At 54.3% G+C, this 26,076-nt stretch overlaps 1 protein-coding gene across 1 annotated transcript in view; it reads right to left on the reverse strand.

Moving 5' to 3' along the window:
* Positions 1 to 20,230, reverse strand: part of COL13A1 (collagen type XIII alpha 1 chain) — an 82,556-nt gene extending 62,326 nt beyond the window's left edge. The window contains exons 1-8 of the mRNA XM_057530607.1: positions 20,225 to 20,230; positions 19,874 to 19,900; positions 17,185 to 17,220; positions 14,279 to 14,305; positions 11,717 to 11,767; positions 4,042 to 4,077; positions 3,182 to 3,208; positions 2,512 to 2,538 (exon numbers count right to left, since the gene is read on the reverse strand). Coding sequence (XP_057386590.1) covers positions 2,512 to 2,538; positions 3,182 to 3,208; positions 4,042 to 4,077; positions 11,717 to 11,767; positions 14,279 to 14,305; positions 17,185 to 17,220; positions 19,874 to 19,900; positions 20,225 to 20,230 — 237 coding nt within the window. The remainder of the gene's footprint in view (positions 1 to 2,511; positions 2,539 to 3,181; positions 3,209 to 4,041; positions 4,078 to 11,716; positions 11,768 to 14,278; positions 14,306 to 17,184; positions 17,221 to 19,873; positions 19,901 to 20,224) is intronic.
* Between the last annotated feature and the right edge of the window lie 5,846 nt (positions 20,231 to 26,076).

A 26,076-nucleotide genomic window follows, 5' to 3' on the forward strand; every position in this document is an offset into this window, starting at 1 on the left:
AAGAGAGGAAGCAGGAAGTGGGCGACTTAAGCCATATTCTGGGCTCCTCGGAGGAACATAAGGGACCTCGGGGTTTCCATCCAGGGTATCTTGTCAAGCTCGCAGAGCTGAGGAAGGAGCCCGGGTGCAGGGTGGACCTCCTCAGTTCTCTGAGGAGGACATGTGTCCAGCTGGGTCTCTCAGGACCCTGACCCGAGGCCAGTGCTGAGGAGGCTTCACGCCCGGCCAGTGTGGAGGGGAGGGGGGAGGATGGCGCACCTTGTTTTGAGGACCCCCTCGGAGGCAAGGCTTTCAGGATGTGCTGAGCTCACACCCGCGCTGGCCCGAGAGGAAGGCGCTGGCGTCACTCCATCTCCCGGACGAGGTGATGGAGACAAGGCCCTGCGGCTCAGTGAGTGGTGGCACTGGGACCGTGAAGGTCCAGCTGTGTCCACTCTGCCACGCGCTCTGAACTGGGCTGGACCTCAGGGGGCAGGGCTTCTAAACTTGGCTGAAGCCACAGGCAGGGTCCCAGCCTCTGGGGCCCTGAGCTCCCTTCCATCCTGCAGGCCTTCCTGAGGGCCTGTGAGGACCCACCTGCCAGGCCAGTCTCTTTGGGGTTTGAAGACCTCAGGATGCCCATGGACAGATCCATCTGGGTGGGAGGATAGCCTTCTTTTGTCCCCGACTTGACAACTGGACCGACTACCAAACTGGGAAATTCCCAGGAGGTTCGTGGGAAGGGACAAGTGGTCTTTGGGACAATCCATGTGGCACCCCAGCCTATGCGGTTGACTAAGTGTCTAGCCTCAAGTTCAGCAGAATATGATGCATCTGGCAGGGAACCAGACTACAGGGGACCAGGCCACCCTCTCTTGGGACAGAGAGAGGAGTATGATGAGAGAAGGAGGGCCAGGGGCCCAGAGAAAGAACCCAAAGGCTTGGGACTGCAGAGACTTGGAGGACTGAGTCCAGACGTCTCCCAAATGGTGGCCCATGGGACAATCGTGGTCCCCAAGGTATTTTGTTGATCCCCCACAGTTTCATTTCAATAAACTGAAATACTGAAGAGCAAGGAGAGTACGACAAAAATCTGAATTCCAAGTTTCTTTTAAGTACTTCAAGGTCCAACAACACATGGCACCGATTAGCTCTTGCGGCTGCCCCTCTAGGACAGGTCAGGGTGACGTGGCAGCTTGGCACCTGTCGTGCTTCCTCTGTGCCAGGCACTGTTCTAAGCACTTGGTGTGGATTGACTCCTCTCATCCTTAGGACAGCCCTGTGAGTTGTGGGACAGGCCGTGAATTCAGAGTCCTGGTTCTCCTCTACGCCACTTGGGGGACCCCGATCCTGCCTACGCCTTACATCAGATTCTCGGGGCTACTGTGAGGTGGGTGGGGCAGAGGTGACCCCCTTTTGACAGGTGAGGACACAGGATAAGCATGTGAGGGTGAGCCCCAGCCCCCCACGTTGTATGCCCAGCAGCAGGTAAACCATCCAGGAAGGGAGGGGAGTGGGAGACGGACAGATGATAAGCGGGCCAAGATAATTACACTAGACAGCGTGTTGAATGAATAGCTTGGGGTCCCCGTGCCAAGCCAAACAGAAGCCTAATGGCTCTGTGGCCTGTCGGATTTTGACGGATGACTATGAGGTGGACGGGTGACCTATGACACTGACGTGAGCTCATGGGAGAAGGGGTGGCCCTACCCTTCCCTGCTCAAGTTAGTTCTGACCCTGGAACAGATGGGGAAGACTCACGGGGGGTGAAGTGGGGTGGGGCAGAGGGATGGCAGAAAGAGGAGTCCCCTAGAAGGGTCCCTGTCTTTCTAAACAAAGGGCCCTGGCAGCAGAAGGAGACACGGTGGAGGGTAAGAGCCTACCACGTGGGTCTCACTCCCTGTTGTTATTTAGGAGTTGTGTAACCTCAGGCAATACACACAATCATTCTGAGCCTTGATCTGCCCTTTCATAGAGTGGGGATGATAAGCTGTTAGGAGGATTACAGAGCAGTGCCCTGCTGATGGCCATCACTATTCCTTCCGGGGTGGCACGGACTGTGTTAAGGCTCTCCAGAAGGTGGGAAGGGGCCAGGAGGAAGGTGGGGGCAGAGGTCTGCTTCTCCAGGTCTGCCTTGTGCCCGGCTGGGGCAGGAGCGCCTGGAGCCCTGGGCGGCCCAGAGCAGGGAGCATGCGGAAATCAGGCTCAGGACGAAGTGCTGGATGGGTACCCCTCGGCCCCCCCGTGAGTGCTGGATGAGAGTGGCGGTTTGGGAACACTAGCTGCTAATTCCATGTGACACTGGCCAAGCGCAGACGCTCTCTGGACCTCTCTTTCCTCATTCTTCAGGTGGAGAAGCCCCCTGCCGCCTCTCCTCCCTGCGCTGAGCGAGGACCTAGGGGGACGCGTCGCACCCAGCCGGGGAGTGACCGTGGGGCGGCCACTCCCGCTGCCGGGCAGTGCTTCTGTGGCCCGTGAGGGCCAGGCTGACCCCCCCACCCCTCGAGGGAAGGCAGGAAAGCTGCGTCTTACCATCTCCCCTTTTGGTCCGGGGCGGCCCTGGAAGGAGAGGAGCACGAGTGCTGGGTGAGCCGTTTGCACCCCAGAAGTACCCCAGCCCCACCCCCCAGTCACACAGGGCTCCTCCCGTGAACGTGTGCGTCTGGGGCCCAGTGAAAAGGATTGAGATGAGCAGAGGGGAGCTCTGGATGGGAAGCAGCCTCCATGGGGACTTGGGCACGTGTCGGGGCTCGACAGAGACGGAGACTCTGAGGAGCACACAGGAGGCGCCCTGCGGGGCTGGGGGCGAGGCCGCGAACTAGAGCCCAGGCTCCTTTCAGAATGAGCAGGCTGAGCTCTCCAGCCCTCTCCCCTCCCGCGGCCTCCTTGCCTCACTACCTTCCAGCCCCTTCCAGGAGGCCCCGGAATCAGCAAATTCTAGGACGGCTCTTGTTCCAGATACTGAGTGCAGCTTGGAAGCCGTGGACTTGTGCCCAGGGGAGGCTCATGGGGGACAGGGCAACTCATTCAAATGGCCTCTCCTCCCCTTCCCACTGGCAACGACTTTCCGCCCCAAGAACGTTCATTTTATCTGAAGCGTCTTCCAAGGAGTCGGGGTCTTGCAGAAGGACTAGGAGACCCCGGGTGAGTGACCTGGACTAAGTGAGTGGGGGGAGCCCACAGCCCGAGAGGGTCCACTCACCGGTTTGCCGTCAAGCCCAATGGGACCCTGAAAGAGAAAGAGGCCAGATGTAAAGACCGAGCATCACAGCTGTAAAGACCGAGCATCTCAGCTGTCCTGGCAGAGAGGCAGCCTGGGAGGTAGTTAAGGGCACAGGCTCTGCACCGTAACAACTTAGGGGTCACATCTCTGCTTCACCACTTGCTGTTATGAGACCATGGGTAAGCTTAAACCTCGGTTTCCCATTCTAAAGTGGGGAGTAAAAGAATCTCCCATGAGGGGTCTTTGCGAGTGAACGAAATGCCACCTGCCCCGTGCTGGCACGAGGGAGAACCTGATGGGTGGCAGTCGCCATGGTATCAAAGTCCTTTTCACCTCGAGTGGAAAGTGGAGGGCGTGTTTCTGGAAAGCAGGGCTGGCCGGCACCGAGGCCTGCGGGAACGGGGGAGCTGCTTGCTCCCTGCCCTCCTCTCATAATCTGTCTTGGGCCTCAGGCAGGGCTCCCAGGACATCCAGATGGCCACGTGACTGCCCCCAGCAGGCGGATCTGCTCTCAAAGCCAGGTCAGAGGTGGCCTCCGAGTGGTGCATCATCTGCCCCACAGCCCAGGGTCCTGCAGGGCTGGGCAGCCTGTGACTTCACAGCCTGTGCTGTCTGCCACCCCTCTAGTTCCATGTTGACGTCCCTGTCCCCTCCTGCACTAAGAGCCGAGCGCTGGGCCACTCTCCTCAGTTACTCTCCACGAAAGGCTGCAGGACAGGGTCCTTACCCATGGGAATGTGGAATGGCAAAAGCAGTTTGAGGGCCGGCCCTGCCTGAAGTTTAACACAGCCAGGCCCAGGAGTCGCCAGGGACACAGCTGACCAGTCCTCTCCACTTACCGGAAATCCAGGAAAACCTCGAGTGCCCGGCTGACCCTGAAAAGAGCAGGAGAGGAGTGAGTGTGGGCGAGGAGGAGAGGAAGCCACACCTTAGTCCCCGGGTCACCTTGGCTCCCAGAGGATCAGTGGTTTCCCTCCCACTCCTCTGTGATCATCTGTGAGAGACACAAGCTGGGAGGCAGGATGGAGGAAGAAGGAGATGGACCATCCTAGGAAATCTCCTCCAGGGAGTGGGGTGGGGAAGGGAAAAGCAGGTGGCCAGCATCCTTTGGGTCTTTCTGGGAAGTAGCCTCCCAGAGCTCCTCACTGCCCGCCTGGATGCTCTGAACCTCAGCATGGGCATGGGATGGAGAGCAAGGACAGTGGGGACTCAGCCTACAGCACGCTGAACGCCTGGTCTGGGCTCATCTAAGTCCTCTTCATTTACACAGTCATCGTTCATGGCCACCTACCTAACGATGGTTTGGATATTGGAAATTGGCCTTTGGAATGTGTTTTCAGACCAAAACAGGTCAGATTGCCCACTGTCCTCTCGTCCTGGCTAATAGGGCTCTCCTGGTTGGGCAATCTCTGGGTCCCCCGATCTTTGTGGGACGCAGAGCAATCATGTCCATTTTTCCAGAGGTACAGAGTGCACAGATCGGTATTCAGGTTGGAGATTAGAAGCAGGTTCACTGGCCAGATTCAGGACAAAAGAGAAGTGAGGAGGTGAGAAGAAGCCTGAGGCTGTGCAGACCCAGGGCTGGGACGGGCTGACCAGGAGGTCCAGAGTGATGGAGAGCTAAGAAGCCTGGGTCCTGTCACTCCCCTTCTCAAGAACCAGCAAGGGTTCTCTTCTGCTCACATATCATTCAAGGTCAGCCTCAATCTCATCCTGATGCACCATTTTAGCTCCTTTCCTGCCTCATCTTCCTACCTACTCTCTGCTTGGGCACCCTGGCTCACCTGCCTTTCAGTGGACACACCACATCTTTCACACGATTAGCTTTCAGCTTGAAGTCTCCCCTTGACTGAGATGGCCTCAGTCTCTTCCCAAGCTTGGGGTTTTGACTCTGGCAGACTGAGTTCTAATCGTGTCTCCACTGCCACCAATGGCTATGTGACTCTGAGCAAATGGCTTAACCTCGCTGTGCATCAGTTTCCTCATCTATAGAATGGGGATAACTGTATAAACTCATAGGGTCGTTCAGCTATATTTGTAAAGCCTATGGAAATGGTAGCTGCCATCATCAGATGTTTGTTAAACTGAACTGAACCTAAGAGCACCAGAATAAAGCAAGGTTGTCTTTGATCCTATGTCTTAGGATCAATGGAGGTTTGTCCTTGCCAAGCAGTAGTTTCAGAATTGGACCTTATCCAGAGGAAGATTCCTCTGGGTCCAACTGCTGTAAACCTGAAACACCTCCAGGCTGCTTGGATCTTCCTTGAAGCTGTGGACATGCATGCCTAGAGGCCTCTGTTCGGGGGATATGCTCAGGGGACAAGGCTGGGTGGGATGGGGTCCCTGCTGTCAGGGTCCAGGCAGGGAGCCAGCTGGAGCATGCTGTGGGCCCGGGATGGGCTTGTGGGAAGCATCCCAAAGGGCAAGAGGGTGGAGATGCCACTCATATACCAGAAGGGCCCAAGGCCTCCCTTCCCTCAAGGATAAGTGTTGCTAAGAATAGCACTAAGGAGAAAACCCGGAAACCACCCAGTGTAAACTTTCAGCTACGCTGAATGCTGAGAGGCCTGAAGAAAAGGTCAGGAGGAGAGGATTCCAAGAAACATCTTCAAGTCCCACTCTGGGTAATGTTTACATGGTAGGGATAATCACATGGTTTGCTAATTACAGAGCTGTCCCTGGTAGCAGGACGCATCTCTCCAACCCAGAGCCAAATCCAGGGCTAACCAAAGCTTTTTCAGGGATCTTGGGAAGAATGTTGTCATTGACCAAATGGAAACTGGGACTCTACTTCCTGGAGAGGTTGGGCCTTGGTGAGGCACTTGGAGAGGCTTGGAAATGGATTTTAGTTTCCATGTCTTCATATCTATACTGAAGGTGGACATCTCTTCCAATGTTTATTGACCCATCCTATTTATTTGTGAACTGCCTGTTTGTATTCTTTACCAATAATTCCTACCACGTTTATCTTTTTCCTACTGATTTGAGTAAAGCTCTTTGTAAAGAATAGTAACTGAGAGTCATGTGTTGCAAATATTCTTTCCAATTTGGCATTTATCTTTTTTATGGTATATTTTCTGCCATATGGAAGTTCTACATTTATGCCGACAAACATATCAATCTTTTCCTATGGCTTCTGGGTTTTAGGTCATTTTTTAAAAAATTAATTAATTAATTAATTAATTAATTTTTGGCTGTGTTGGGTCTTCATTGCTGCTTCATTCTCCAGTTGAGGCAAGCGGGGGCTACTCTTCGTTGTGGTGCGCGGGCTTCTCATTGCGGTGGCTTCTCTTGTTGCAGAGCACAGGCTCTAGGCGTGTGGGCTTCGGCAGTTGTGGCACACAGGCTCAGTAGTTGTGGCTCGCGGGTTCTAGAGCACAGGCTCAGTAGTTGTGGTGCATGGGCTTAGCTGCTCCGTGGCATGTGGGATCTTCCCAGACCAGGGCTCGAACCCGTGTCCCCTGCATTGGCAGGTGGATTCTTAACCACTGCACCACCAGGGAAGTCTTTAGGTCATGTTTTTTTTTTTTTTTTTAGGTCATGTTTTGAAGGGACTTCCTCAGTTCAGAATTATAAATGTTTGCTCATGCTTTGTCCTCATATTCTATGGTTGCATGTTTTACATCTGAGTATTTTGTTCATTTGAAATTTACTCTGATTTCTAAACTGTTTGTCAGTTGTCTCAGCATCATTTCCTGAACAATCTATCTTCTCTTTCTATTGTGAAATGAAGCCTTTACCATGGACCAAATTCCCAGATGCGTTTGACTTTACTTCTGTTCTATTTGTTGTTTTAATTGCTCTGTTTCTATAATACGTTTTGATGGCTGGTAGAACAACTAAACCCCGCCTCCCCTACCCCGCTTACTCTATGTTTCAAAAAGTTTCTGAAATTCTCATAACTTTTTTTTTTCCAAATGAAATTGAATGTTATTTTGTTGGACTCCTAACTCCATCCCCCAGATTCATGGGTATTAGGATCATGTTAAAATTATGGATAGGTTTATTTGTAGATTAATTTACAGATTAATGTTCTATCCTTCTATACAAGAACAAGGGAAATAAGCTTTACATTGCTCTCTAAAATCTCTTCCTTTAATTCAAGGCCAGGGAAGAGAGGGAGCCAAGTGCATCCTTGTTTTGTGGAAGTGGACACCTACGCCTACTCCTCCCTACCTTCCTCCTGCCTGCATTTGTGTGGAGTAAAGCAACATAGACAAACTGAAGTTTCTGGTAGGAAGGACGCTACCAGGAGCTCTCCCTTCCCACTTATCTAACCCTTGAAAGAGGGCCAGTAGTGGATCTGTCCAGAGCCTGCCTTATTCTACCTCCGCTACCCCAAGTCAGTGCTGGCTATCTTTTAAGCAAGACGCTGCTGGTAAATGCTTAATCATGTTGGGGAGAGTGGGGGAGGAGAGCCCTGCTTTGTACAGCATTTGCCAATTTCTGTAAATCTGTGATTCTGTAAATACTCCCACCACAGCCCATTTTAAGCTTGAAAAGTGATGTCACTGAATGCAGAGTTGGGAGGGGGTGTGTATGACTCACCCTCGTGAGCTGCGTCCACTCACTCTGACCTCTGGCAGCAAACGGAGGGCCAAACATTACAAGGACATCCCAAATCTATCACCTTCAGATTGAACTCTTCTCCCCCTGCAAAATCTGCTTCTCCCTTTGGGGAAGGGCACTGCCAGGCACTCTGTTACTCAAGTCCGAAAGGTGGGGTCACCTTGAACTCCTCGTTCTCCGTCAATCCCCATTTTTATCATCACTAAATTCCGTCAATTCCCCCTCCAACATATCTCGCCAGTCCAGCCCTCCCACCAGCCCCACTGACTATGCTCCAGTCCAGGCCTTGATGGTTACAAGTCCCTTCCAGCCAGCCCCGTACCTGCAGCCTCTTCTAAGCATGCTCCATGCTGGAGCAGGAAGGATCAGGGGAGCTTTTTAAATTGCAAATCTGATCGTGTCCCTCCTCAGCAGAACACAACCCAAGGGGTCTGCACTGCCCTCGGGGTAAAATCCTGACTCCTGAACATAGTGTCCTTCATGATCGGGCCCTTGCTCACCTCGCCAACCTCCCTCTCACCATCCTTGCTCTTGCTTTGCTCTGGAAAGAACTTTCCCCATTTCTCCGGTAGTTTACAGGAACCGCTCCTGCCTTGGAGTCTCAGTGCTCCTCCTCAGCCTTGTTACCTGGGACCTCTGTTCCTCCTTGATCACAGTTTAGTTACCTCTTCCTCCCGGAAGCCTTCCCTGCCTGCCCTGACCCCAAGTCAGGTGTCTCCTGCATATCCTCCACAGCTCCCTAACCGTCCCCAGCTGAGCGCTGACTGTCTGTACTATAATCACTATGGGATGGCTTCTCTCTGCAAAGGGGCAAGTGGGCTGCAGTCAGGTTTTCATCGTCTACCCAGCACCTAGGATGTCGTAGGTGCCTGACAAATATTAATGGAACGAATAAACGAAGAAACACTCAACGGGTGTATTGACCTGGTGTCTCCTTGTGAATGAGGGCTGGAAGTTCAGACAGCTCCTCCTGACCCCTGAAGAGAACCTGGGGTCTCCGGGAAAGAATGAGCTCCCTTTGAGATGGGGGGCATTTCCTAGCCTGGCAGCTGACCTCCCCAGTGCCTGTGGGGCCAGCCAGCATCTCGGGGTCCCAGCCTCCCGCTCAGTTTAATGGGGCCCACCGCTCCGGCATCTTGCCTCACTGGAATGTGAACCATCCTTCTCCAAAGTGCCCGGAGGGTGCCCCCTTTGCACGGACCGTTTACGAAGCTGCAAGACAGGAGGCAGGTGGCCCCTGAGAGAGACAAGGCTGGTTCTCATTAGCAGCATGTGTCCTAGGCCCTTCCTGGCTGAGTGGAAAGCCACATGTTCCCCATCACCCCAGGCTGCAGAGGGCTTGCCCACTTGACCTCTACCTCTTAATTGCCATCGGTCCCATGGTCTTCTGCGGTCCCCTGCTCTCACCAGCTCCGGGTGGCTTCCTAGAAGGAGCTAAGGGCGTTGCCCTGGTGTCTGGCGAGGACTCAGCAGGGGTGGCCCCAGCCATCTGGGTGAAGGTCACACACACAGGCCAAAATCCGAGGTCACTGGGCTTGATCAAGCCTCCTGGTGCCATAAAGCCTCTCCTAACATCAACACAACACGCACAGGGAGGGTTGTGTTTTCAAGGTAAATATCCTTTTTAAACAGTAGAGCTTACAACGTGGAAGGCGGTGTTGCGGAAAGAACGCTGGCTTTGGAATGAGGCCGACCGGGCCCAAACCAAGCTCCAGCACTGAGGAGCCGTGTGACCACAGGCCAGTTATGGACCTCTGTTTCCCGCTCTGTGAAATGGGCTGGCAGCTTTCCTGGGGGCCGGAGGGACTGAAGGAGGCTGGTACATACACAGGCTTTCAGCGTAGGACCTAGCATGTCTCCTAGGTGTCCAGGAGAGGGAAGCTGTTGCTATTACTGGAACAGAAGGTACTTTTCACCCCTGGAACCATGTCCAGAGCAGCGGGTATATTTATACACGCTGGGCTGGAAGCAGGGGGAGCTGAGGCAGACCCTGCCCCCGGAGCATATTCTCCAGAAGTGGGGCCTTTTCAACCACTTCTAGGTATCCAGCTGACATGACACTGCTGAAAGATGCCGCTAAGAGGGTGTGAGAGGACCAGCCTGATCCACACGAGGGAACATCTGTGGTCAGACCAGGAGGCAGACAGAGATGGTGGCCAAAGGGTAGGGCCTGTATTCTGTGTTACTGCCCTGTCCTCCTAACAGGTCCACCCCAGACTCAGTCCTTGCCGTTGGATCCTGGGGGACTGTCTTTCTCTGTGAGCTTCCCATCTCCTAGTCGCCCCCTGGCTGGGTACCCCACCTGGGCTCAGGGCATCCACACTGTGGCTCGCCCAGTACACGAGGGGGCTTACAGCCCATCGGGACGGTGGCCACGTGAGCCAGAAGCACAGGTGATGGGAACCCCGTGGCTGGGTAGCAGCAGGGGTCAGAGTGTAGACTCTGAGCACACGGCCCGGGCTGAGTGTCAAATCCCAGCACCATGGCCACACTCTCATGTATGACCTTCGGCAAGTCACTCAGCCTCTCTGTGCCCTGCTTTTCTCATCTATAAAATGCAGGTGCTAATAGTACCTACCTGTGGAGTTCTCATGAGGATTAAGTGAGCTACTGTGTGTAAAGGTCTTAGGATACTGCCCGCCACAGAGTAAGTGCAAAGTGTCAGCCCTCAGCACTGTCGCGTGGTCTGAGCTGGTAGAAACCTTGCAAGGAAGGCCTGTCCACGCAGCCCAGGACCCTTCAAGCCCTGCCTCCAGCCCAGGCCCCCGACCTGCCCGCCAGCCCTGCTCCCCAGCTCCATCCTTCGGCTACCCTCCCTCTCTGACCTTCTCGGCTCTCCCTCTCTGCTTCCAGCTCTCACCATAGCCCCTTCCTGGCTGCACAGCAGTCAGGGCCTTGGACGTAACTTAGCAATTTGCTCTCTGACCCCTCTCCTCTCCCTAGTCAGTGGGTAAGAGCCTCCTGCTTCCCGCTGAAGGCAGGGGAATGGGTAGAGGGGCTGCATCACCCATTGGGCTAGGCTCTGGGAGAATGAGGCTAGGCCTCTGTGTTCCCACCCCCCTCAACCATGCACGGCAGGTCAGGAAGAGAGCACAGCAGAGCATGGAGACTGCAGCCTGTTGCTGTGGGGGGAGCCCTGGGCGCCCGGGGTCCTGGGTTCTAATGCTGCTTCGGCCTCTATGGGTGGGACCCTGGCCAAGCCCCTTCCTCTCCCCAGGCCTCAGTTTCCCCTTCTGAGAAGGCTGTGTTAGACCATCCTTGAGGTCCTTTCCACCCCGACATTTGGCGATTTTTATCGAAGTCCCTTGGGTCGGACGCTCTTTGAGAAAAACAAGCCATTCCTCCTTCCCATAGTCACACTATCTTCCCACAGCATTGCCCATGCCCCCCCCTTTTGGTCCCTAAGGAAGCATATCTGAGGGGAAGGCTCTCTGCTTTTCCCAAGCCCCCAGCCACTGGGTGGAGGGGATTGGGGCCCAGCAATGAGCACAGAAACAGGGCCTTTGAGGGCGAGAGGCGGCTTGGGCTCTGGCAAGAGCAGGGGTGGGTGCTTGGCTCAGGAGACCTGGGCTCTGGGGTAACTGCTTCCTGGGCTTCTGGAACGTGTCCCCGGGAGAGCTGGAGCATGGCCACCACCGCCCTCCCGGGAGAGGAGCCAGAACTTTCTCCCTCTGCCTGTGAACAGCAGGCCGCCTCACAGCTGCTGTCGTTTCACGGCTAGAGGCTAGGGCCTTGTGAACCCTCCCGAGAGGCTGTAACTGAGGTAGGTTTCGTCAGGCCGCTTGCTTTAACATCAACAGCAGCACTGAGGCCTGGCCCAGCAGACCGTGTCCCCCGTGGCGGCGTCACACCCAGAGGCGTGGCCAGGACCCGCGCTGCCCCCCCACAGGCCTCCTCACTAACTCACCCATCCCTCCACCCCAAAGAAGGGCAAAAGCCACTTACAGGGGGGCCGCGGGGACCGATGATGGACATCCCGGCATCTCCTGGGGCGCCCTGTGGGGGAGAGAAAGAGGGAGGAGGGGGAGAGGGAGGGGGACAGGGGTGGGAGGGGAAGAGTAGAAGGGAGCAGCTGGCAGGTGGGGAAGGCGGAGCGGGTGAGGGTGGGCCCCAAGAGCCAGACGCCAGAGGACAAAGTGGGGCAGAGGATATGGAGGAAGATGAGGGACCCAGAGGAGAGGAGATGAAAAGGGGATGGACGGAACATTCGAGAAGGATTGAGAAGGGCAGTGGGGAAGCAGGAGGAACGAAGAGAGAAGAGACGTGAGCAAGAGCGCGTGATGTGGGGACCAGGGAAAGAGGGCGGTGGGACCCCAGGCCGGGAAGCGGGAGAAGAGGATTCAGTGCAGTGATGGGCAAGACGGGGCACAGGGAGGGGGGAGGGGGAGGGAGGGAGAGAGGCCTCAGCTCAGCCATGGCTGCTCAGGCCCCAGAGGCATGCCCACAGGGCCCCGCTCAGGATGTCCCCAACCTGCCCCAGCCCCAGCCAAGTTTCACACCCCCTGAGGTCTTCTTCCCCAGCCCCAAATGGCCACACGGCTTCACACCCTGTAACTGCTGAACAGCAGCCCGCCCCGGGCTGGAGCTGCTGTAAAGAGAGGGTGGGGAGAAGACACACACTTGCTGTGTGGGCCCAGCAGCCCTGAGCCTGAAGGTTGGAGCTGCCTTGGCTCCTAGTCCTGGGGTGAGAGTGACACAGAGAGGTTAAGTCTGTGGCAGAGTTTTCAACGTAGAGAGGATGGTGGATGCTGGGCTGGGTGCTCAAAGTACCATGTGGTCCAGCTGCCTAGATACACCTCTGTGTGTGTGTGTGTGTGTGTGTGTGTTTCTGCTGGGGGCTGGGGAAGGGTGACAGGAGGAGGATGAAGGGTCTATGGAACACAGATGGGGGAGAGGTGATGATCTGGCAGAAGGATCCAGACTGTGCCCGGCTGGAGGAGGGCAGGATGCTGCTTCCCACCAGGAGTCCACCGCTCCTGGCAGAGGAGACACCCAGGCCTCACTTCCAGGTCTTGCTCTGCCATCATGGAACCTCTCTGAGCCCACATACCTCCTCTGTGAAGGGATGCTGAGAGCGGCTCTGCTGCGCTTACAGGGCAAAGGATGGAAATGCATTTGTAAAATGTCATGCCTCACACGCAGATGAGGAGTGATTTCAAATTAGTAACTGTTTATGCCATTGTAATTACACAAGGATTTTTATACAAGGTGGTGTAGAGTGATGGTTAGGAGCCAGAACACTTGGGTTTGAAGCCCGGCTCTGCTCCCTGACAGCTGACCTTGGGCTACTTAACTTCTCTCTGCCTCAGTTTCCTTATCTGTACCGCAGGGATAATAGCACCTGTCTCATAGGGTGGATGTGAAAATCTCATGAGATAATGGTGTATAAAGTGCTTAAAAGAACACCTGGTCTGCAAAGGAGCTAGCAAGTGTCTGCTATTGACCTTATACAGTGATTGTGTCCCCCATCTTTCTCCTGGGTGGTTTAGCCCCCCTGTGAGGGTGAGACCCACAGTCTTCATTTCATTTGGAGGACAGCATAGCACAGTGGTTAGGGACCCCAGCCTTGGAGTCAGACACCATGGGGCTCCTCGCCAGCTCTCTCACTTTCTGCTGTGTGACTTTGGGTATGTGACCTTGCCTCTCTGTGCTTCAGTTCCCTCTCATGTAAATGAGACTACTAAAGCCTCCCTGGAAGGGCTATATCAGTGTTACTTGGGAGAACAGAGCAAAACACTTCAAACTGCGCCTGACACAGTTTATGCTTAATACATGGTAGTTGCTATTGTTACTGTTGTCATTGTTATTTTGGAGACGGAGACTATTGCAGAAATACACGCTGCAATGTCCAGGCAAGGAAATACAGAGCTGGGTATCAGGAGGTCTGCTTCTGGCCCCCAATCATCACTATGGCTGTGGGATCTTGGGCGAGCCCCACCGGCTCTCTGGGCCTCATCTGTAGAGCGAGCTGGTTATAAAGCCTCAGAACCCACCTGGGCTGATGCTCCAGGACTGTCTCCTGGGTTTCTAGCTTCCTGGGAGACTCTACTCTATAACCTCCGGAGTCTGTCTGGGCGTTTCCCTGGGGACTCTCTTAGACACTTAGAGTGTCTAAGTCTGAGGGACCAGTGGAGGGCTAGGGAGGGGCTAGAACCAGCTACACAAAACAGCAGTTGCTGCTCTCCTTGCCTCTGGGAAGGGTGACTGCCTAAGGCTGAAATCAGTGCGAAGAGGCCACGTGCAGCCTCTGTGGGCAGGGGAGACCCCCTCAGCCAGGGAAGCTGGGACCTTAGTCCAGGAATCCCAAGATTCCTGCCCGATGGTGTGGAAGCTGTTAGGAAACTGGGCCGTGAGAGGCTGCGAGGGCAGAGTAGGCCGGGCTGGCATGCTCCGCTGGGGCCTGTGTGCCAGGAGGAGGGCATGGGGGCCTCTGGAAGCCCCCCCAAGAGTCCAGGAGGTGGAGGCAGAGGCTGGGGTGCCAGTGCGGAGGGGAAAGTGTGGACTCACCTTCTCGCCTGGTTGGCCCTTTCCTCCCTGTGGCGGCCACATGCAACATGGGGTGCAGGGAAGAGACAGGGAGGGAGAGAAAAAAGAAAGGATGAGAGAGAGGCACATACACAAGAATTCGTGTTAATGGCACAACGACCCAACACAGGAAGTCACCGTGAAATAAGAGACAAAACAAAACACAGATGCTGACACATGACAGGTCCCGAGTCCAACGAGCACAGCACGTGGACGGCTGGTGTCTCAGCCTGAGCGCCAGCCCCAGCCAGATAACTAAGAAGAAAACAGTGGCAGGGGCCTTACAAGGCCCCCTTGCCAGCTGTGTGTGTGTGTGTGTGTGTGTGTGTGGGTGGGTGGGTGTGTGTGTGGGTGGGTGGGTGTGTGTGTGGGTGGGTGGGTGTGTGACAGACAGAGAGAGACAGAGAGAAAGGAGAACACACCCAGGTCAGAAAATCGCCTCAGGAGCCGTGGCCCCAGCTGCCGGGGTCATTTGAGGAGGGGGTGGCCACGGGAGAGACTTTCCCAAGGACTGTGTGGTGAGGTGGAGTCTAGTTGTTCTGAAGGTCCAACCGAATACCAAGCACAAAACTGCCAATAGATGCGACAGGAGTCGTTAGGGGTGGCCAGGCAAGATGCGAGGAGGGACACGGGAAGACAGATAGAAGGACACACACATCTGGGGGATGGAGGATGTGGCCGGGATGCAGAGGAAAGTGGGTCACGGCCAAGGACCCCTGTGCGCACAGTGACCAGTGGATAGATGGCCCCAACCCACCCTCATTCGTGGCAGCCCGTGGAGCCACCTCTGGTGGATCATGGCAACAACTCAGGCATTTCACACCCACTGGCCACCCCAGTTCTTATCAGGGGGTCCATGCCAGGACCCCTACTGGGCAGCCAAATGGGTCCATTGTCACATTTAAAATAGCACAAGCAGCATGAAAGCACCAAAGTGGTTTGAAAATAGCTTTGTGTAGAAGGAAATGGGGAGACCTCCTGTGGCTCTCCTTCCTGCTCCACCGGAGGCTCAGGTGGAACTTCCCCGGCGGGGGGACACATCCACAGGGCCCAAGAAGGAGGACAGGAGGGGGCAGGCCTGGAGGGATTGCTTTGCACTTTGCAGGCTTCCCTGCAGGCTGGCAGCTGCAGGCTGGGTAGAGACTCCTGAAGCTTACCTGTCACGAGCAAGGACTTTGGTGTCTTGGGTACAAGACCCAATTCTACCCCAATCCAGGGCAAACTGAGTCTCAACATGCTCGTTGATAAACGGGATCTCGGAGGGCTACGGTGAAGAACGTGCCTGGCCCAGGCCCACCCACAGCTAGCCCCTGAGAAAGGCGGCTGAATGCGATCTCCCTAATCTACCCAGGGGAGGACCCAGTGACAGCCTGGGGGACTCAGGGATTGGAGTTAGAGAACTGAAGCCTAGAGACAGGGTCAGGCAGGAATTGCACGGTGCTGTGATCTGGGACGTGGTTGGACAGTTGCAGGCGGGGGTGGCCCAGGGCTCCCAGCCTCCATGTCTTGACAGACAGTTCTTGGGTAGCCCTGGGGAGCTCAAAGCTCTGTGACATGAACACTTGTGCTGAACCTCTGAAATGTCCCAGGTCCTAGGTCTAGGACTGTGGCTTCTTCCTAAGGATCAGACCCTCCTTAGAGCTGTGATGCCAGTGGGGGGACCTGGGCAGGGTGAGTTCCATTATCAGGGTCAAGAGCACAGGTCTGGAGTCAGACTGCCTGGATTAAAGTCCCTGATCAGCCACTTCCTAGACCTGTGACCTTGGGACAGACACTTAACATCTGAGCCTCAGTTTTCTCATCTGAACAATGGGGTAGAAATTGGGCCCACCTCATGCAGGTCTCGTGAGGACCGAATCAGCTGATGTGTGGAAGGCCCTTAGCACAATGCCAAGCACACAGGCAGCACTTTCAAGTGTTAGTTATGATTTGGTGCCTTTTCTCTGAGCACTGAGTTCACACCAGGTCAGCAGACTCACACAGGATGCCATACCCAGGCCTAAGGCCAACCCGGCCCAGGAGGTGAGGTTACCAGGCAAAGCATGTGAGTGACATGGAAGGATGGCACGGGGTAAGTTGGGGCACCGGGAGCCAGGGTGGAGGTTGAGGCTGGCGGCTCGTGGGGAGTTAGAGGTCAGACAGGGAGAGCAGCTCGGGCCACATCCTAGACTAGGCTGGGGGCTGGCGAGGCCAGCATGTGGCAAGCATTGCCTTAGGCTGCCACCAGGTGCTGCCCATTCCTGCCAGCAGGTCCCTGGCGCTGGGAACTTAAAGCCTAGCACTAACCTTCCCATTTCTGAGATACAAGCTCCCTATCAAATATTACCTTTCATCATCTTATTGTTTTCAGCAGGAAACGATGAATGTTTTAACCCCCAGCCTCCTGCTGAGGATTTGGAGGCCCTGCCTGGAAGCAAGCCCTTTCTGCATCACTAGCCTCTGTCTAGGGAAGATGACTCCGGAAGCTGGCTCCACTGCAGTTTCTGTAGAGCATTTTCAGTTTGCATTTCTTGCCATTTTTCGCTGCTCTTGCCGGGGGATGGTTGCAGGAGCAGCTATAAATCTGGGGGTGAGCTGCCAGCCTCGGGAGGTCAGGGAGTGGAGTGGGTGGGAGTCCTCAGTAGTGATTGGCGATGAGCTTTATTCATGCCATTTTTGAATTTTTCCTTTGCCATGGCAGTTCTCTGGAGAGTAAAGCCATATTGCAAGATCGGAAGGATTGGAATAAAACTTTTCCCTCCTCCTTGAAACAGACTTGGGTGGGGGAAGGGAGAGGGCTGACCCCTCCTTGGGGTGGGGTAGGCAACGCCTTGCCATGGTCTGCAGGACAGGCCAGCACGGGGAAGCAAGCAATGGCCACCCAAGCAGGCACAGATGCTCCAACTCACCACACGTCCAGGCATCCCAATGGCACCTTTGTCCCCCTGATGGAGGCAGAAACATATAGATGTGACTGGAGCCAGGCCAGCACGTGAAGGACCCCATGGCTAGCTACACACCCAAGACCTGGTTTGCGTGGGCACTTGGGATGATTCCCAGGCGTCATGTGGGTGAACTCACCCCTTTCAGTCCCACAGACTGTCTGGTCGCATCCTCGTCATGCGGAACTTGAAGGCACGGAGCGGGGTGAGTGGCAGCTCCCGTGTGACAGATGGGAGAATCACTTCCCTTGGTCTATCTCTGCCGGAGCTGGGGAGCAGCGCCCACGTCCCCCAGCTCCTCCCCAGGCCCTCTGTCTGCGAAGGCCACCAGCAGAGTCCTGCCCCTCCTCACCGCCATGCCCAGCCCCCACCCCGTCCCGCGTCAATAGTGCGCCCTGTGGATTCAGCCGCAACAGGAGTTGCAGCTGCTGAGAGGGAACTGCTTTGTTTTGCAGCCAGGGGTTACATCTTCTCACTCTGGAAATCTGCTTATTAAGTTTTGTTCCTCCCTCTTTTGGTAGAGAATATTTTTTTGCAATCATATATGTGCAGACTCATAAAATCTGGGGTGGGGCTTGGGGTTTGCCAGGGGCCTGGAAGGCTGGAAAACAACAGGGGCTGAAAATCAGACGGTGTTTTTCCCGGCAGGAGCGAGCTGGGTTTGTGGGTTCCCCAGAAGGGTGGGCATTTCTGGGGTGATTCTGTGTCTGCTGACCTCACTTAGGCAAAACGCCCCGAGGGATGGTTTGCATCCCAAGATGTATGTGGACGCACCAGGGAATAGCAACCAGCTCTGAATTAGGCTCCTGTTACATGTACACTGTCAAGACTGAAGGTGTCTTTAGTCAAGCGTTCAGACTTTGGGAAGGAGTGGCAGGGTTGCAGCGATGGTTATACACATGGATCTGTTTCTTGAACCTCCCTGAACATCTGGATCTCTCTCCCGGGAGTGCTGGGAGGATGCCAAGAGACGATGGTTCTGGAACGCTAACTCCAGGTGCCTGGCACCTGGTGGGTGCTGTGTAAACTGCATCTACAGGTAGTGAGCCCAGTACGGCCACAGGCAAGTGATTTTTATAAGCACGTGTGTACTTCACACTCTCGTATTTCACAAGAGATCAGCATCAGCAAATCTTTTTGTGGGTCACTCCCAGGTCCCTTTGCTCGGAAGCACGAGCAGGACTGCGACCCTTCCTGCTGAGGACGACAGGCCTGCTGGTCGTCGGCTCTGACATCCCAACAACCCACTCACTCTTGGGCTTCTGAATGATATTGCAGGATGTGTGTTTTGGTTTCTTTTCATTTCTTTTTTAAAACTAATGTTCTTTGCAGTCCTGGCCATAAAATGCTCGGGTTAGGGACTGGCATGGAATGGCCAGAGGCTGGAAACTCTGTGCGGCAGGCCCTGCTCTGAGAATTGCCCCCAAATGCTTTTTAAAGGTGGACATTGTCAGAAAAAAACAAAGTCTGCCCACATTCTCCCAGTCATCTGATTTTTCCCCCTCCTTGGATTTCATGGGACAGAGTCCCCCGTCCTCCTTTGCTCCAGGGCTCGTACTTGCTGGGGGAGTTTTCATTTTCAAGCGCCAAACATTCGCCCACATGCATTTCATTAAAAAAGTCACTGCTGGACATGAATTCTAGAAGCTGCTGGTTTAGTCAAGAGGTTACAGTATAATTCATGTCTAAAAGAGGAGTAACTGGGATAAAGAGGGATGCACAGAAGGCTCTGGAATCCAGTGGGTGTGGCCTTCAGTGCAGGGAGAGAGGGCAGCCTGGTGTCAGCCCTGCCTCCCCCTGCACGCCCACCTCGGCCCTCTGGCTGGCTACAGCATCTCGCCTGAGCCACTACCCATCCAAGGGCCCACGGTATCCGGTACTCAATGCATCTATGCCCCAGGCTACACCCCACAGGGCAATGCCTTTGAAGACTTTAAAGATGGTCCTCAAATGTCGAGTATGGACCGCAGGAAATAGCAGTGTGGGATGGTGTGTGGTGACACGGGACCTCAAACAGGTCTACAACTGAAGCTTGGACGGTCGGACAAGCTATTTCACCTCTCTCTGTTTCCTCATCTATAAAATGGGCATAATAATACCCATTTCATTGAGTTGGTGAACAAATCAAATGTATAAAGAGGGATTAGGAGAGTGCCTGGCACCTGTGAAGGTCTCAGTGAGACATGGCTATTAGTACTATTGATACTTTTGTCCCAGAGTCCCCATGGTTACTTGACCCAGCCTCTCTAGCACTCAGAAATGATAACTGGGGGGAAAACAAAGTTTTTGAGTCTACTCTTACCAGAGGACATAGGACAAAGCAGGGACAGTGGCCTTCAACTAAGCTGGTGCATACCAGTAAGGAGGACACCCAGTAAGTCAGGGGACTGCCTCCCCATCCAGCCCCCCATTATAGGGCCACCAGTACGGAAGTCAGGTGCGGCCCTGGATGGGCCTGCATGCAGTCATTTGCCTGCCTGGGCCCCAGGAAAGGTGCCAAGGAGCTTCACCCTCAGCTGTAGGTTAGAGACGCTGGAGAGAGGCCTCCCACCCAGACACACCTGGAGGAAAGCAGCCACCCAACCTCTCCTGTCCTTGGATTGAGAAAGAGCCCGTGAGAGAGATGCAAAGGAAAAAAGAAATGAAAGCTACTTACCGGGAGGCCGGGTCTTCCAGCAGGACCCTGAAATAAAGGGGGAAAAGAGTGAAGTTTAGGAAGGTCAGGGTATTGTTCCGCACAGCCCAACCAGCTGGGTGACCTTGGAGTCACTTGTGCTCTATGAGCCTCTGTTATTTTATGAACAAAATGAAGAGAGGGCCATAATCACTAAGCTTCCTTTCAGTTCTAGCATGCATTCAGTCACTCATTCATTCATTCATTCATTCAGAAAAGCAGTTAGCAGCGGTCTCCTCCGTGCCAGGCTCAGGGCAGGTGCAGGGAACAGAAAGACAAGAATGTCCTTTCATTTCTCTGTCCCTCAAGGGTCATCAGGGCTCTAGGACTCACCGGCATGTCCCCTGTCTCTGAGCCTCTGTGCCTCAGTGCCCCCCACTCATGTGTGTTGGTCCTGGCCTGGGAAAGGGCCCAAGGGGCTGGAGCTTGGTCTTCCCTGTCCTACAACACAGGGGAAGCCAGACGCCAGCTCTGATGGAGCCGGTCTGCCTGGGACACTTCTGCTGGGTCTGCCCCATCTGAGCCGATGGACCATGACCATGGAGCAGGAGGTGGGAAGGGTGTGGGCCTCTCTAGGGGGCCTCTTCCCCTCTATTGGGATGGTGAAGGGGGCAGTGGGACTTCCTTCCTTTAATGCCTCTAACTAGCTTCAGGCCACCCTCTCTACAATGAGCTGGCGCTGGCAGTGAAGCGGGAGGCTGGACCCCACCCTGTGTGGCTACAGGAGTCTGTCTTCACTGACCACAGCCATGTCTTTCTCAAACTCTTTTTCATAACCCTAGGACTGCTGCCTGGCACAGTTCTGGGTATAGACTAAAGACTCCACATGATGGATCTGAAATCCCACTGAAAAGAGGAAAACATTCCAAAAAATGTCGATCATAATAGATATTTGCATAGTAATATGCACAGGAGGGGGCTCAGGAACAAAGCAACTTCTGAGAAAGTCATGTGTTTTTCACTCTGGCCCCCAACTTCCAGATGGATCTGATACAAGAGGGTGGCGGAGAAACTGCTCTAGGAGCTGCCTGGTGAGGTGTCATGGGGCGCCATGCAGAGCGGGAGGACCACCTGCAGACAGCTTCTGGAGCTGAGCGCCCCCCCGGCACGGCCGGGGCCTGGGGTCAGGAGAGATGCGGTCTTGGTAAGGGAGAAAGAAGCAGGCTTTAGTTAAGAGCAGGGCTCTGGAGTCAGCCTGCCTGGCTGTCACTTACTAGTCCGTGACTTTGGGCAAGTCGCTTGGCCTCCCTGTATCTCGGTTTCCTCATCTTGTAAATGGGAGAACAATCATATCTACCTCTTGGGACTGAACGAGATAATTTGTGTAGAGCACTCAGCACAGGGGCCGGCATGGAGCAAGCGCTGAATGCTGCGATCATTAGAAAAGAAGAGGACTGACCGGGAGGTGTGTGGAGCTGGCCCCCAGTCTCTCCCTCCAGAGGCTCTGCCATCAGGTGAGTTTCTCTCCTTCCAGACGTCCTGCTCTTCCCATACACCCACAGTGGCGCCAGGAGTGGGTCTCAGGGTGCCCACCCAGAGACAAGTCCATCTGCCTCAGGGCTGCTGAGGCAACGCAGGCAGCACCAGGAGTAATGCCCCTAGCAGCACCCCACCCGCCCGGTCCCTTGCTCCTGAGGACATCCCAGAGGTGGGGGCGGGGGGTGGAGTGATGCCCCCACAGAGAAGCAAGCTCGGGGGATGCTGGTTAGCGGCCCCGTGGGCACAGAGCCCGTGCCCACCCTCTCACTCTGCTTTGCCCCCAGGCACTAAAACGTAAGCTCCCAAGGCAGGCAGGGCACTTTCTGTTTTGTTCACAGATGTGTCCCCAGTGCCTTAAGGAGTGCTGAGCTCTTAGTAGCTCCTTAATTCATGTTTGTGAATGAATGAAACTGAGGGCAGGTACCACGAACCTGGGGACTCAGCCCCTTCTTTCCCAGCTCCGCAAAGACAGCTGGGGCACCCAATGTCCTCCTCAAACCAGAGCTGTAGCACTGAGCCAGTCCCCCTTCCTGTCATTTCTAAATGCTATCAGGGAGTGGGCCAACAAGGGGCCGCCACCTCCCTCCCATCCCAGGAGGCAGACGGGCCTGTGGGGAGTTCCCAACCTCACACACGGGGTCTAACCCCGATAGAGACAGAGGGGCAGTTTTCCCACTGCTCCTGTGTACTGAACACCGACATCACCTGTACACGGGAGGAACTTCTCTAGGGTCTCAGCACCAGGGAAAGCTATGCTTCACCCAACAGCCAGCGGTGCTCCCACCTTACTGCCCCCTGACTCTTGTAACAGCTCTGCTTCCCTCTTTGCTCTGACCACCAAGAAGCTCAAAGCTGCATCTGTGGCTCATCTGCACAGGATGTTGTGATGTCATCAGCTCTGGATTCTCCTTGTTTTCTTGCCTCTGCTCTCCACACTCCCCTCCACTGTTTCCTTATGTAGTTTGTAAACCACCCCGAAATGTTTCTTGGAATAAGGTGGGGTAGAAATAAAATGAAATAGTAAATTAATTTATAAAAATACAAAGAATAATAATTTCTTCCTGAAAATTAAAGACTTGTCAGAATCTTTGGGGATCATCTAGGGAAGTCTTCTGTTTTTAGAATTTAAATGAGTTAATACATTCTAAATGGAAAAAAATATACGTACATACACACATATATGTGTATGCATAATATATATACATATACATATATATACATATACATACATATAATTATATATATTCCTTACAACACCTGGATGAGGCAGGTACTATTACTATTCCCATTTTATAGATGAGGAAACTGAGGCACAGAGAGGTTAAAGTAATTTGTCCAAGGTCACACAGCTAGAAGTGGCAGAGCCAGGATTCAGACCCAGGCGGCTTGCCTCCAGAGTCCATGCTTGTAATCACTCAATTACACTGCTTCCATAAAAGCGCAAGAGCTTCTAACACGTAGTAAGTGTTAGCTAGTATTTCAGCAAGGATCATTTTCAACCAGGGCTGGCAGCTGGACATCATACATTTCCTTATATTCCTTCGGAGAAAGAGACGTGAATACTTCCCTTGGTCATCTGCTTCAGTCTCACAATTCCTGTAATTAAGAAATTCTCTCTTAAATCTAGTGCAGGGATGGCCAGCAACTGTCAGCTTGAGTGCGGACTCCAGTGGATTGGTAGTGACTGAGTAAAGCATTCTGTTAAGAAGCCTCTTAATTGATTAGCAATGTCTGCTATGGACAGGAGCGGTGGGGTAGAGGTGGGCCCCACCGCTCAGATGATTCCTGCTGCTACTTAAATCTATCCTCCATGGTTGTGTTATCTAGGCACTGACCGCAGTAACCAGTGTCACCCCAGAGGTGCCCCTGAAAAACACCCAGAGGGTGGCAGACAGGCATTGTGACCAGCTGCCATCTCCTTCTCCCTGTCTCTGGCTGGCGGCATTCTTCCTTTGCGGGAAGCAGAGAGAACGGGCTAGGGGGTGAGTTCCACCCCGGCCGTTTCCCATTTCTTCCTCATCCTGCCTTGCGGTTTCAGCCAGAGTTGGGTGAAGACTCAGGCCTCTTCTGCGTCAGGCTGAGAATTCAGGGAAGCTACCTGGGCTCGTCTCCCTCAGTCCATGGGAATGGTGGCTGGGCAGGCAGGGATTGTGAGGAGAGGCTCATATCCCCCCCCACCCCCCCACCCCCAATCTGCTCTGCACTGCAGAGCTGCCAGCAGTGACAGCACCCTCCCTGGCTGGGGAAGGTTGTGGGGTGAGGCCAGCAGAAGCTCTCAGGATGCTGCATTCCTGGTGAGGGCAGCCCTCAAGTCAGGCAGGGACCCAGAGCTGACTTGGGTTAGCCCCGCAGCCTGGCTGTGGGAACGAGGTATATGGGGGAGGTCCCTGGAATGGGGGGAGGTGAGGACTCTTTTTGGCTTTGTCACAAAGAAGGGGAAAAGCAGCCCATTTCCAGCAGGTGGTCTGTCGAAGTTTCCTATGGCAGAGTTTATTTTGGAAGATTGATGACAGGAATTGAGATCTGACATCCAAAACATGCATGATAAATCATCCCTCCTCTTTTCAGGGAATGACAGGATTTTCCTCTCTCTCTGTAACTGAGCAGTGAGCGAGCTGGGCGGGATCGTCAGCCCGGGTTCAATGTGCCTTTCAGGACACAGATGGAATGGAACATCATGGTCTTATTACAACTTAGGCGGCTGTTCTTGTTGGTTCAGATCAAGAGAACAGCTATGGAAATGACTTCTCCGAGGAAGGGATGATGATAGGGCTGCTTTCAGTATCCTTGAGAAAGATCTGATGTGGAGGGCTCGGCCCTTTCAACTCCAATACCCAGCTCCCCCAGCGACCTCTGGGCCTTTTGTTGGGATATCGAATGCTGTCCTCAGAAGACATGCCCCTGTTCGCTGGATCCATTACTTCGGGGAGACGGTCTCCTCGGGCTCTTCTCAGGTTCTCTGGAAATGGCTCAGCTCCCCCGCCCTGCCTCTGGCTCTAGGGTGATGCCAGGGGAAGGAGCCCGACAGACTGCCTCTAATTTGTGTCGTTTCCCAATCTAACCCGCTGACATCATTCTCTTACATAAAACCCCTGCCACCACCACCAACCACCACCTGCCCGAAGTGATTTGGCCAGATGGAGCTGCCCACTCAGCGGTGCGGACACTGCGTCCTCAGGAGCAGTCCACACTTAGAGCCGCTCACCGACCTGTTTACTGAAAGGGCATGGGACTTTCAAGGACCAGACCTGACCAGAGATGATCTCTTTCTTCTTTCTAATACCCGGTGCTTCTTTGACTCCAGTTGCCTCTTTGGGGGACAAAGGAGCAGGCTAACAATGGGGCAAACCAGCCTTTCAGATTGCAACTGGGATGTGTTCTGTCCAGGGCACAACTATGGTCTGGCCCTGGAGGCTGCAGAGGTGGGAGGAAAGCAAAATCACGGCTGTGTCAACCTTCTGGAGGGACCCTGCAGTCTTCAGTGGAGGGTGTAGGGGGCTCAATCCCCCCACCCAGGGCCCGGTTACCAGCAGGGAGCAAGGCCTTTCAGATGCGTGAGACCAGGCTTCCAGGGAGTACTTACAGGAGGTCCTGAAAGAGAGAGAGAAAAATGCCAGGGTCAGTGTCACTGCCATAAGGGCTGCTCAGAAGCAGCTTCCCAGAATTCTTCAGCTGAGGGGTTTCCATCTGGTCTTCGAAGTTTGTATTTTCCTGGCCCACTGTCACCAATATAATCTCTTCCCCCTTTATTTCATCTCTGTATTTTTATCACTGGATGAGAAATCCAGAGGTCTGGGCCCCAGGTGCAGCTAGGCTGGGGCCCTAACTTCCTGAACTGTCCTTTCCACATCTCAGCTTCCGACCCCACAAAACAGGCTCCCTGGGACCCGACCCAGCTGGGGCACATGGTGGCTTTGTCGAACACAGGGCGCTGGGCACCAAGGCTTTTTGCCAAGGGTCAGAGTGTTACAGAACCTGGAGGCTGTGATTATCAGCATGCCCGTTGTCTCTCCACGCTCACACGAAATGCAACAGAAAACAGGCAGGAACAGCAGGGGCCAAAGGAGGTTTTTCACTGGGTTCCCCACCTGATGTCTATCGGGCCTGTCCTGGTTTCTGTTAAGCTCTGAGTCAGGCTTTCTGCCCTCCTGGGTCCACTGCCCACTCCCTCTTTCTCACCGCCCGCCTCTGTGCCCTGGCCCTACCCTCCTTCCAGGCTCTCTCCTTTCTTTCCTCCTCCTTGTGGCCACTCTCCCTCCTCCCTCCCACAGGCCTCAGCAAGAGCCCTATCTCATTACACCGAGAATTACAAATTCAAATGTTCAGCAAAAGGGGCAGGAGGATGGGTGGGGAGGTAAGGGAGAGAAAAAGCAGCAGCCGAAAGATAGCAAACTGAAAGGCATTTCTGCAAACATGAGTCACCAAAGCCCCAGGGCCCGTGGGATTCCCAGCTGGGCCCGGTGTGTCTGCCCAGCCCCTGGTGACCTGGCCACGTTAAGACAGCTGCTACTCCTGGCGCTTCTTTTATGCTCAGCCAATAAAGACTGCTTATGTTTCCCCTTGCTCCTCACGTTCCCAAAGCCAGCTTCCTTCTCTGCCTTCATCTGCCTGTTTCTCCATCCTGGTCCCCTTCCAGGAGGAAACAGCCTCTTTCATGCTGGCCTCTGTCAAGCCGTCATGTTAAGGGGGAACAAAATGTTTTAAAT

This window comes from Balaenoptera acutorostrata, chromosome 16 (genome assembly GCF_949987535.1).
Source record: "Balaenoptera acutorostrata chromosome 16, mBalAcu1.1, whole genome shotgun sequence".
NCBI classification, from domain to species: domain Eukaryota; kingdom Metazoa; phylum Chordata; class Mammalia; order Artiodactyla; family Balaenopteridae; genus Balaenoptera; species Balaenoptera acutorostrata.